Source organism: Ambystoma mexicanum, chromosome 7q (genome assembly GCF_040938575.1).
Source record: "Ambystoma mexicanum isolate Mex_15411 chromosome 7q, UKY_AmexF1_1, whole genome shotgun sequence".
Taxonomy (NCBI): domain Eukaryota; kingdom Metazoa; phylum Chordata; class Amphibia; order Caudata; family Ambystomatidae; genus Ambystoma; species Ambystoma mexicanum.
The window spans coordinates 1,028,694,896-1,028,708,501 of NC_090941.1; the positions used below are offsets into that span (position 1 = coordinate 1,028,694,896).

General features: G+C 42.2%; 1 protein-coding gene across 1 annotated transcript in view; it reads left to right on the top strand.

The window, feature by feature from the left end:
• The window catches only part of LOC138528107 (short transient receptor potential channel 2-like), a 236,174-nt gene that overhangs the window by 9,201 nt on the left and 213,367 nt on the right, over positions 1–13,606 (top strand). The window contains exon 2 of the mRNA XM_069639559.1: positions 1,295–1,987. Within this exon, the coding sequence (XP_069495660.1) occupies positions 1,295–1,987 (693 nt within the window). The remainder of the gene's footprint in view (positions 1–1,294; positions 1,988–13,606) is intronic.

The following is a 13,606-nucleotide window of genomic DNA, read 5'->3' on the forward strand; positions in this document are numbered from 1 at the left end:
ACCCTCCAGCATGGTTGTGTTAAGTGTGATGTCCCTCAGTCAACTGTGGACTGGATTTTCTGAGTTGCAGGTACGTTTTCTGCTCCTCTGGCTTGCTGCTTACTGTTGCGTTGTGGTGCCGGTTCAAATTTGATCTCAGTCCTCATTTTATTTCCTTCGCTCTCATTTGGATCTGCTCCAGGTTTTCTAGGCTGCTCTCAAGGGAATTCTGAAAGTTGCAGTACTGAAAAAACAAAAAGAGAACTGTTCCCAGCAATTGCTTTGAGAGGTACTAGGAGAAAATGTGTGGCATCAAGGTTTACATATTCGGCACAGGAGTCATTTTCTTGACTGGAGACATCCCAAACTCCTACTTCCAAAACCTAGGGCAGAGTTTGTTCTGAAATGTGTTTGAATGAGCCTCCTGCTTCAAGTTTAGAAGGGTGACTCCCCTTTGACACGGATAACTGCACTACTGTTAAAAGACACCAGCTCAAACGGTGGCTACCCCACACCCTGTACAGCACTGCGCTGCTCTTGAGTTAGATCTACGCATGAAACAATAAAATTAAAATAAATTCTATTTATGCTGTAATTTAACGATCCAAGCTATTTTCATTTTATTTGAAGGTGGAGTGTGGACATGAAATGGGATCTACATTTCCGCCGTGGTCTCTCACTCTGACTTGAATGAGCACCTTTTTTTTTCACCAGCATGTATTTTCATCCTGGCAGAAAAGCAAAGGATTCCTATGGAAGCCGCCTGACTTTTCTACTTGATAAAAGCAGATGGATTCAATAGGAATCCTTTGTAAATGCTGCATCCAAAGTTTAATTTGCAGGCAGCATTATTGGAAAAGTGATGAGGAAAGTCGACTTCATCTTTTTTTTAATTCTTCACATTTCCCGTCCATTTGGGAAATGTCCCAAATTGTATGGAAGAAAGGGGACCCTTTGAACGTAAGTGTAAATAGTTATGGTCCCCTCCCATGCAATTTAGGAGGATTATAAACTGATGCCCTTGGTGATGTTGCAGATCTAAGGCAATGCTTTGTAAAACAATAACAGAGAAATAAAAGAAATACTGTAAGAAAGATTTGTATTTTATTAACTATGAGACCATTGCATCAAAGAAAATGTAAGAAAGAAAGGGACAGCGATTCAGAAGCATGGTTTGTAAGTACTTTCAATATTTTAAAATTTTAAAAAACAGTGTCTGGAATTTGCCCTTAATCTGAATCCACACAGTGGATAGCTTCATCGAAATCACCTGGAAAATGCTAATCGTTTTTTCATGTATTTTGTCTGATTACAGCAAGCCAACTGGCGAGAAATAGTCAATAAGAAGCTCAAGTTCCCCATTGCCCTGATCAGTGCCATCTATGATGGAAACCTTGCCCAAGTGCAGCAGCTGCTCCAGATCAGCGATGGAATCCTGCGGCAGCTGGACGACAGCGAGGACCGCTCCTGGCGAGAGGCCCTCAACTTGGCCATCCGCACGGGCAACGAGGAGATCATGAAGACGTTGCTCCATTGCATCAAGTTTGATTTCCGGCAGATCCACGAGGCCCTCCTGGTGGCTGTGGACACCAATCAGCCCCATGTGGTTAAGATGCTTCTCGACCGCCTGGACCAGGAGAAAGGCAGTAAAATGGACATCAAGTCTTTCTCCATGGCCTTCTTTGACAACTCCATCGATAACTCCCGCTTTGCGCCAGGCGTGACCCCCCTTACTCTGGCTTGTGAGAAGGACCTCTACGAGATTGTTGAAATGCTGATGAAGAAAGGTCACATCATCACCACACCGCATAAGATTTCCTGCTCCTGCCTGGAGTGCAGCAACGGCCGCAAGTATGACTTGCTGAAGTTCTCGCTCTCCCGTATCAACACATACAAGGGCATTGCCAGCCGGGCATATTTATCAATAGCCAGTGAAGACGCCATGCTAAGAGCCTTCAAGCTAAGCCGGGAGCTGAAACGTTTGTCCAAAAGAGAGCCAGAATTTAAGGTATGTGACATTTTACGTTATATCAAATACAGGGAATAACAAGTTGTTTAGACCAGTTCAGTTATCATTAACAGAGCAGAGCAAAAAAGTACTTTGAAGAATGGTTCATTGATGACTTCAAAACCTCAGCTTGTGGGAAATGGCTTAGAACTTCCTAGGACTGATGAGGGAGTACAGTGCTAACCATGTGTCGATGGTGGGAGGTCCATTGCAAATTACTCCATAGATAAGAGCCCATACATGTCATCAGTGGCACAGAAAACACTCTGAGTCTCATGGTCGGTTCAAGGGTTTTTATTTTTATTGTGTGGATCGTGGGTCTGCCTCTCTGTTTCTCGTCTCCCATGGAATTGATCCCTAACCCAGGTGTCTGTTACGCAGGTTAGTGATACGGACCACTAACCCCTACTATTCAATTCCTGGCTTAGATTATCGATGGTGTCCCTAAAATTGTGGCTCTCTTAGCTCCCTTAGGGCCATCCTACCGGTCCCCAATCTAGCCAGATGTTAATGTTCTATAGGGATTTGGGAAGCACCTTACACCTGCTCAGGCTTGTTCCCTCACGCCCACGATTTCCTCTTTTATTTTCTACTCTTACTTTCTCTCCTTCCACCTTTCTGCCCCTAACACTCTTCTGTCTCTCGGATGGTTCACTCCTTCTTCCTCTCACCTCCACCCTTTGCTTTGATGTTACTTCTCTTCTGACTCCACTACTCTAGACTCCTGCTCGCCTCCTTCCTCTACTATCATACCATGCCACCCCTTTGTCTGACTCCTTCTTTCAGCATGCCACACTTCTCAGCTCATGTCTCTGAGTTGAGGAATCCTCTTCACTGGCAAAATAAATAGGGCAATTGAAGATCAATTTACAAATTAGAAAAGAAACAAAGACTTGTCTGCACATATGCCTCTGTAACTTGAAGTGAAATACCTTAGCAATGCAGTCTATGTAAACATTGCACTTGGAAATAGCCCTTTTGACTTGAGTCATTCTTCACTGGCCTTTTGATTTGCAAATTAAGAAAATTATGTGTACTCAACTTTGACACTTTTTATATTTTAAAGTTCATTGTTGCATAGTACAAACAAGCCAAGCATAACATCGGAACCAAAGAAACACATACATACATTAATTGTCTATTCTGCCAATGGTAGGCGGAACCCCTTACAGCAATATGCTTCACTCCTGCTACCTACGAGCAGAGGACATCTGGGATCAGCCAGTGATTCCGCTGGAGGGTTCACCTTTAATACAAGGCACCGAGCTGAGTGCTTTTGATTTTATCTGAACATTACCTTGTTATCTGTGCTGAAGACTGCTGAAGAGTCTGCCTTTTGTTTCCATTGATATTGAGACAGTCCTTCAAAACCTGCAGCCCGATGCAGAGTGTGTCGCGGAGTGAGGTGGAGTGTGTTATCTGTGCTGCAGACAGCTGGAGAGTCTGCCTTCCGTTTCCATTGATCCTGAGACACTCCTTCAAAACTCCTAGCCCATAGCAGTGTGTTACCTGTGTTTGCTGTGCTTTGTGTGATTTATGTGCGGACCTCACCTGTGGAAACTGTGAGGAGTGTCAAGAATGTCAAGAGTATTCCAGTGATCCGGTGAACTTGATGAGCCCTGCCACCACATTCACCTAAGGCTGTGAGTTGTTTTACAATTTGAACGAACAAGGTGGAAGTGAAACAACGGGACTGCGGTGAGGCGAGGTGAACGCGGTGTCAGCAGCGGGTGGATGAAGAACAGAAGAGTCAGTATCACAGTGAGCAAATATAGTGTTGGTAACGACTGGGGTGATTAGACAATAGTGAATAGTGAGCAGTACAAACTGCTTGCACCAAGAAAATAGAAGAATCACGTAACTAATAAGTGATTTCACAGTCGGTAAGCAAATCATTTAGTGGTGCCACGGAATCTGAAATAACAGGTTGCTAAAAATTGACATAAATGGTACGACTATACAATTTAAGAAGTGGACCATTGTGGGACGACTTAAAAGCAACCGAAATGGAAGAAAACGGGCAAGCTGAAACTCGAGAAAGGAGTGAACTGAGAAGTATATTCAAAGCTCCGACACGACGACCAATACAAGAGGATTCAAATACTGAACACACCGTTGGAAATGAACAGTTTCCCCTGAGTGCAGAGTCCAATACATGGAGTAAAAAAACAACAAAAATCAACACCCAATCAATTAGCCTCTGAAGCAGCATATGTGAAGAGCAAAGAATATACTTTGACACCCACCAAAATGAAAAAGGCCATAATGGAATTTTTCCCCAAACAGAAATGTTGCAGTTTTGGAGATGTGGAGCAGACAGAGATAGAAGAGGACGATCTGTGATTCAATCTAACTGCCTAATAGAATGGAGAGGGTTGATTAACATCAGTCCCTCCAAAAATGAACTCAATGCAGGGGACAGATGTAGTTAGCAATAGCCCAATAAATGAAAATATTAATGAGAATGGCAACCCTCAATTCAAAAGCATGGGCACTACTGCTTGAAATAATTACTCAAATCTTCAAGAAATGAGGAATTCCCAATGAGTTACTCTAGCAGAATAGGCAACAGAACTGTGCATTTGGAACACGCAAAGTTCCAGTTCTTTCAGAAGTAAGATACATAAAGAGGAAATCTTAAATCAATACGACATTAAAACATTTCAGGAAACATGGCTTTGATCCAGATTCAAAGTAGATGGGTCCTCAATATTAGAACAATTAGCCACAAGTCGGGGTGATGGACGACCCTCGGGCGGTCTCCTAATTGCTTGTCAAAATTTTAAAAATCAAGAACATTGCGCTCCAAAGTAACAAAACTCAAGGCATTCTGGCAGTACAAATAGAAATAAGGGATGGAGATATACCTAAAACGGCAACAGTGATTAATTTGTACTAGCATGCAGCTAACTCAGATATAGATCAGTTTCTACAGGTTGTAACAGAATTGCTGTTAAGCATTGAGGTACAATATGGCCTAACATATGTAATACTGTTCGGAGAACTAAACTCGTAATGCTTGGAAACAACAGATTCAACAGGAAGTAAAAAAAGAAAACAACTCAAAATGGCAGGTGATGGATAGACTTCCTAACACAATGGAATCTAACCACGTCTAATGGCAATATAAAGGGAGATATTCCTCCAGGTGCCATCTGGAAAAGAGGAGATTCGAACACGACAAAAGACTACCTGTCTTTGTCCAAAGCGCTGTTTGAAAAATGCCAAAGTGTTACCATCAAAGAAAACAATTGCATTGACCATAACATGTTGCTTGCAAGTTGGCTAAACAACACTCAAAATGATAAATATAAGACTGATGGAGAAATAACAATTAACAATGGACAAAATAGATTGGCCTTATTCTGCAGAGGAGTAATAACATTAAACAAAAATCTCAGAGATTGTGTTGATGATTTGCACAATAATGGGATGAAAACAGTGTGTAATCAGTCAAACTTTGGCACTTAGCTACGCCATGTAACATAGATGGGAAAAAAATGAAAGCGACACAAAGATACATTTGTTGATGACACATGGGCAAAAAACCGAGAGCTAAGAAAAGCAGACTATGCACTTAAAAACAGACACTTAATGGGGGAGCAGTACAAACAATTAAACAGCTGAGAAATGAATACAAGAATTGGTCCAAGGCAAACAAACAACGCCTTCAAACAGATGGAGAAGTCCTGCTGAAGGTAGTGGAGCAATCCAATACGAGAAATGTTTGGTCTCGCATCAACTCAAACCTTAAGTCACAGAGCTGCACAAAGTAACATAATAACAGAAGATGCATGGCAAGAATATCTAAGTAAATAGTACACAAAACCAACAAGGAATTTGAAGGAGCCCCACAGTCGGAATTGAATTTCACAGAAGACACGGTAGAAGAAGCAATTAAAAAGCCTCATTCTCACTAGCAGCTGGACCTAATGGGTTGACCAACCACAGTCTGAAATCAAACATTAGAACATGGTTAAAGGTTCTAACAGCACTATTCAAATGGATCATCAGGTCCAAACAATTCCCAACATCTTGGAAAAGATCAATAATAATACCTGTCTTTAAGAAGGGAGATCTGGAAAATCCCAAAAACCATCGCACGATCTCTCTTCTAGATTCAGACAGCAAAATATTTGCAAGCATAGTTTTTAATGAATTGGAAACATGGGCAGAAAACAAAGGGATCTTGCCTAAGCAACACATTGGCTTCCGAAAAGGACTATCAACATCATTTAATGGCCTGATAATAAATCTAATTTCCAGTAAATCATTTAGAAAAAAGCGGACCCCTATTATATGTGGCATGGATTGATCTCTCACAGGCTTTCAACATTGTTAACAGAAGCCTGTTGTGGAGAAAGCTGCAAAAATAGGGACTACCACTACCACTGTTAGCAGTTATTGTGGAACTTCACAGATACACAAAATTGCAGATGAGACTGGACAGGACAGGCAATCTGAGCAACCCAATATCATCTGAATGAAGGGTCAAGCAGGGATGCAGTTTGGGCTCGTGCCTCGTCAATATTTACTTGTCAGATTTGTCTAAAAGCCTGGACAATGCTGGGTAGCCAGGTCTGAAAGTTAGGAAAGCCAAAATATTACATGGATCGCATATGCAGATGACATTGTCCTTTTGGATTATACTCAGATAGGATTACAACGCCTATTGAAAACCTTGGGAGAATATTCAGAATTGAATGACTTAAAGATCCATCCATTGAAATAAAAAATTGTAAAATTCAGATGGCCGCAAAAGTATGTACCACAATTTGCTTGGAAAATGAGGGAACAGACCATATCAGTAGTGAACAAGGTTATATATCTTGGTTTTTGTCTACGGAGTCTTCCAACAATAAGTCTGCTAAAGCAAGATAATGCAATTAGGTGCACAAATGAAAAGAATTATGCACATGTATTGCAAGTTCTCTCTGCTTCCATTGGTAAAATTATACACAGGCAAGGTAATTCCATCTCTCATCTATGGCCTGGACATAAACCCAACAACAAAAGGCATCAACTGGGACAAGATAGAAGGCAAACTATGGAAACATGTTTTACAATTGCCTCAGTCTTTACCGATAACGTCACTAAGGTACGAGTTAGGATTGGAATTCTTAAGGTCACAGATTGAATGGAGGGTGCTCTCCGCATATTGAAAGATCATATATTCACGCAAGAACTCATTGTATGAAGATGTAAAAGATATGCTAGGAGAACATGATGATCCTTATCTAGACGATATCAAAACACAGGTATCTGAAATCCTGCGATATGTGAGAGGGATGAAACAAATCTCCCACAGAATCCCATGAAGGTCAAAGAATCCGCAAAGAAGGTAGATTGGATCAATACAATCACTAAAATGCGGGGATCATGAATATATCAATCATTGTCATCATGTGATAAACCCAGAGTTGGTGCCCTAGGTATCTGAGATGCTTCCCCAATTCACAATGGAAAACAGAGTACTTGAGGTTTCGCTTCCATCTATTACCAACAATGGAGATACTACACATAGGATATAAGGAAGTCCATCCAAATAACGAATGTGACTTATGTCATGACAAACAGGTGCAATCTTTAAAACATCTATTGATAAAGTGAGCAGGAACAGAGAAACTCAGAGCAAGAATACGTACAAGATTTGTAGATGAAGATTGGTGGATATCTATAACGTCCTTTTGGGAAAGATTAGTGTCGGGCAATGAATCAGGACTAACAATGGAGATTGTAAAAATTCTAAAGGAGCTAAATTTGATTGTACAAAAGAAGAAAACATGAAGAAATGCACACACAAAAGTATTGCAATAATAGTGATCGCTTCTAATGAGTTGGTGAATATAATGAAATGATACACACATTCAGAATTATCATGCTTTTATATGTTTTTATATACATTTGATACATGTATGTAATCTCAATTCAAACCAATTTTGTAAAAAGCTATTTCATGGCTAGAACACAATCATATTTTATTTTCTAAATAAATTGGCTATAGAAAACATTTCAACTTCTTTTAATGGTCTGGTCTGTGAAATCTCCCCACCCCCACCACGCACCCAGCAAACTTCATACTTTGGTTATTGGTGATCTGCTCCCTCACAATTCGGTCCCACAACTCATCCACCACATCCAGTCGACCTTCCTCTGCTTTTGAAATTTGTGCTTGGGGGAGCGCTGCTCCATTGTTCAATAACTTAAATTAGTTCCCCGTTAAATGATATTGACAATTTTCATTGTTAAAGCCCAATAAGATAGTAGTAGAGCAAAGCAGCCCTGGGATTCCAGTAAAAGCCTTGAGCTTACCAGGAACTCTTTCCAGGAGCACTGTGCCATAATACAACTCTGCAGCATGTGGAAGAGGCCCCCACCCTCACTGCAGCCCCTCCAACATTGTAGCAAAACAATGGGAAAATAGGTACTAAGCTGCTGGAAGAGCGGGTGTGCAATACCATCTATAAGGGATTTTAATTATACACAAGCTCTTCTTGACCTTGGTACATTAAGGTAACCTGCCAGGCCATTCGAAAATATTTTGCCATGTTTCAACTCTATTTCCTGGCTAGAATCTTCTCCCTGTTTAGCATGTACTTCAATTTCTCACTTCCATCTATAAATGTTTTTTCAAGTGGAGACAGCATGCTAACCTCCCCAATGGTAATCCAGTTTCTCAGTTAGGTGTACCGGAACCATTCACGCTCCTCCAAGCAGAAAAAGCCCTTGCACTGATCGATGGTCAGCTGTGGACTCTCTTTAAACTATTAGTCAAGGTTCAACTGTCCTTCCCAGACAATATGACCAATCTGGATCCAACAAGACCCAATGTCAACAGGGAGTTGCACAGGAAAGGAGTTAGAGGAGCAAGATGTGTGAAGAGCCTTATTCTCCAGTATATAAGACTCCAAATATACTCCCCCCCCCTGCTTAATTGTGTGGAGAAGTAGAACATGATGATCCCTGTCTTTGGATGAAAGAAAAAAACACGTGATCCAGGGGCCTTTTGCAAAGCTCCTTTTCTACCCATATTTTCCAAGTTGTTGCTGAATGTGAATTCAACACTGAAGACAACTGGCATGCCCAGTAAAACCTCACCATTCTGAGCCCATCAGAACCCATCTGGCAACCTTGCTTTTACAAATAAATAGAAGGATTTACCCCTATTGGACTAAGCTTTGGGAACGATCATTGGGAGGGCCTGAAATATAAACAACCGCCTGGACACACCGTGATTCACTCACCTGACCAAAGGATTGTTAATGTTTTGAAAAAGGGGTGCAATATTTGTCTTGAAAAGGCTCAGAGAGGCTTGCACCAGCTTAACCCCTGGATAGTCTAGAACATCTGTCTTCCAGCCAACAGTGTACGTGTTCTGTGGTAAGGATATGGTCCATGATGGTCACAAGATATTAAAGCCCCTACATTTGTCATAATTTAAAGAGAACCATGGCGCCAACTTGAAATTGTTGAGCTTCCGCATAATGGCTGGCAAGGTAGTCACACTGTTCTTCATGAAGAATAGATGTCATTAGCATGCGAGGCAACTTTACGGCTCATATATGTTACCTGAACACACTCAATCTCCTCCCATGCCCAGAGTCTACATACGAGCAGTGAGGTCCTATCAAGATCTAGGAAGAGAAAGAATAGGATGGGCCACTTTACACGCCACGCAGTGTCCGCCACTCGAGTATATACTTTTGTTGGGAAGCTGCCCTAAACTGATTGTGTCCAGATCGTTTTGTGGGCATTTTCTGCAAAGATCCAAAAACAGTCACTAACATGACAATGCAATGCCTACATTGCCACCAAGAGATAAACAATAACTGCAAAAGTTGCAAAGTACCTATGACACTTATAAGGCATAAGAAATGAGGTTCAGTTAATAAAGCCACTGAGCTGGCTCTAAAGGAAACTTTACAGAATGTGGCCTTGTTACGACTTTGGTGGTCATTCGGCAATAAACCAGCCGAATTACTGCCATACTCGATTACTGCTGCCATCACTTGGTTCCATGGAGTTACAGCGGGATTACAAGTGGTGGTAATCCCCCATTTTGTGAGTCCATAGGATTCCTTGGGAATTTTAAGTGGATTTACAGCTGGCAGAATTACCATGCTTTAAATCCACTGATTTTTGGAGGTAGAGAGGAAGAATTACCTCTTTTTGCTGGCGGTAAATCTTCTTTCCTACCTCAAACTTGTAGTATAGCAGTGCAGTAATGCAGTGGTAATGTGGCGGTAATGGTTAATTGTAATGAGGCCCTAGTTAAAGTATTGTTGCAGACTTCATGGTATCCACATGCAGCAGAAAGGAGAAATACAGCAAAACGTTGCCATATCTTCATTGGGCGAAACAAGAGAAGCTCTGTAGAGTAGTGTTTCCATGTTGGTGTCATCAGTCTACAATGGCAAGTAAGTCATCACCCACTACTCTCGTGCTCATTGTCATGTGCACAGTTTTATTCATGGTAACCTTTACCCTAGATGGTATTGCTGTACTCCCTGGTTCTCTTTCAGGGCAGTCAAGCCCTACTGAAAAAAGGTGGAAAGACGATGGGCTGTTACAAACCTTATCGCCGCCCCTTGTGCCTAAAAAAGTCTTATTCTTCTAACTAGAATTCTACCCCTTTTCACATTCAGATCACCAGCCCCTTAACTCTTACTCAGGCAGTCCTCATTATTATTCAGGATGGGTTTTCTCTGAGTGCAGTTCCCTCTGTCATTGCTACCATGGACACTCCTTGCGAAACCCGCTCTATTGGTCTTGCCTAAAGAAGAAATAAAATCCACCTCAAAATCCTAGCCTCCCAATAGGTTGAGAACATTGGAATTGCACCTTCGCCCTTCAGACCTTGTTTTCAGAACTCCAGACAGCATCATCAGAAACTCAGATTCCCTTGATTATAAACCTTTGCCGCTCCAGTCCTGCTCTGGACTTCGGCCACACTAAAATCCTTAAACTGGTGTAGGCAGGTCGAGCAATGACATACATGAGACAGTAGAAAGGTTGTTCAAACAAGTGGTTTTATTACAGTGCATTTCCAGCAAGGGGTTGCTCTAAAGGCCTAAAGGAACGCTGTGAATCTGTACAAAGAATAAAGGGTATATTGACTGAACTGGTGTTAGCACTAGGCTAACGTAAAGTGGGTGTTTCTTCAGGCGTCTACCACTTTTAGTGGTGTTGTTCAAAATCATTAGGTTCAAACCTAATCTTGCAAGCCCTCTCCTCCCCCAACAGGGACTGCCTGATCTAAAAATCAATGTTGAAAGAATATGACAAACAACGTCAGTCCGAAAAACCTCTACTTAACAATTCCTCAACCTTCAGACAGTCCCTATGCTCAAACACAAGTGTTCCAATTATTGGTTTATTAAAATGTTTACAAATCCTAATCTACAGAGTTCATGCCTAGTTTTGTAACACAAATGGAATAAGAAAGAAGTTCTTTCCAGGTTACTCACAGTCTGCTTGGACTCCATGCTTTCCTTGCCATCTGTTAGACCACTCACAGGTACCTGGCTTCTTAGACCTTTCTTCAGGCTTCACCTTTCCCTCTGGGGCTTCTGGCTTGGGCTGTCAGACCCTCTTGCTGTGTCATTGGTCCAACCCACATTGGGGAAGGGTATGTGAGAAACCTGAGGGAATTCCCACACCTACTCCCCTTGGTCCCCCTGTACTGCAGCAACAGGACTCATTATGCTACGGGTGTTCTGCATGCTGCAGTAATGCTTTGGACGAGGTACAAGGCACAGCAATTAAATGTAAGGGTCTACAAGTTCACAGAACTTTTCAGCATGTGCGAGAATCACCATTGGCCTGACGCCAGCACACTCTGCCATGCAGATCTTGGATAACAAAGCACGCCATTTCTTCTTGTCTGGCGGAGTCGCTGATTTCTACTCCAGGAGAACGGCCTTCTGCGCTGAAAACACAATGATGGGTATACGTTTCCGGGTCAGTGAGTCGTCGTGCCACTCCTCGCTGTTGAGCCCAAGGAGCATTGTCATGGGGGATAATGGAACATTGCACCCTGTAATCCATGTTAACCACCCTCTGACATATTCCCAAAATGGCTGTATGAAGGGGCAGGTCCAAAATAGATGACCCAGTGAGCCAATATCACCACATTGTCTCCAGCAGTCAGAGGATCAGATGAGGTGCATATTGTACAGCTTGGTCGGAGTCCAGTATGCTCTCTGAACAATCTTATATTGCATTTCTCTATGTCTCAAGTTATGTCTCAAGTTATAGGACACTTCTTTAATCGCAGCAAAGGACTCATATATATCTTTGACATTTAGTGGTATGTCTAGGCCCTCAGTCCATATACTGGCTAGTGACGCATTTCTCTTGACATTATCAGGTATACAGAGATCATAAAACATTCTGATCTTGGGAAAAACGAACACGTCCCACATAAATTCGAACTCATAGGGCAATGGCTCACTAGCTCTGGATTTGGTAATTGTAAACCTAAGTATAACGGATTGTATGGTCAAATATGTCATCCAGTCTTTATCAGTGAGGCCTAGTGTGCACCTGACGTCAGTGAATGGCAATACTTTCAATTTGTTGCAGAGGTCCATGATCTTGTCGGTCATGTATACTGTAAGACAATAATGCCCTCATACTAATCCAGGGTGGTGTGTTACGCACGTTGGAACCTGACTTGGTGCGTAATCTGTGTTGAAGTGGGGCCTATGATAGGGTGCCTCTTAATAGTTTTGGGGAGAAGGGCAGGCGGGATAGCCAATACTTTCTGCGGCGTGAGTGGATGGAGTGCTTGTAACATTGATGGACCGCTTAGCGTACCATACTTGTGCTGAGAGACAGTAAGCTTTCCATGAGGGAAGCACTAGGCCCGCATTGGCCTCCTAGGCCTGCAATATAGACCTTTTCAGCCGTGCTGTCTTCCCACATTTTAAGGGCATTAATCCTGCCAGTGAATGAGAGTGGGCTCGGCTGCCATTTGTCCATATCCAGTTTAATCCTGTGAATTACTGGGGGATAGTTTAATTTGACCAGCGCAGAAAAGCTACTCTGCTGGGATCCCGAGAAATGTTTGTCATTAGGGGCATAATCTTTGATTTATCCCAGTTCACGTTATAGCCAGCTATGGGACTATATTCTTGTAGCAAGGCCTGAATTCATTCTGGGGAGGGAGTGTGCATAGTTGCTGATTTATAACAAGACATCATCCGCATAAAGGGACACTTTATGTTCTGATCCCCTATTCGTGGTGCCCGACCACCTATCATCCAATAAGAGTTGTACTAAAAGTGGTTTGATCGCTAATGCATATAGCAGCGTGACAAGTGCAGCCCTGCTACGTGCCAGTATGCAGGGGGAATGGTTCGTACATATGTATAATATGTGACCACCGTAGCATGAAGCTTATCGTAGAGCATCTGCATCATATGTAAAAATCGACCAAAGAGACCAAACTTGCGTAAAACAGCGAACATGTAGTCCCATTGCACCTTGAAGAAAACCTTTTTTCGGCATCCAGCGACAGGACCACATCCGCTCAGACCGAGGAACCTCTGATGATATGCAGTAATCGATGTAAGTTGTCAGATTGAATAAAGCCAGTCTGGTCCTGGTATATGAGGC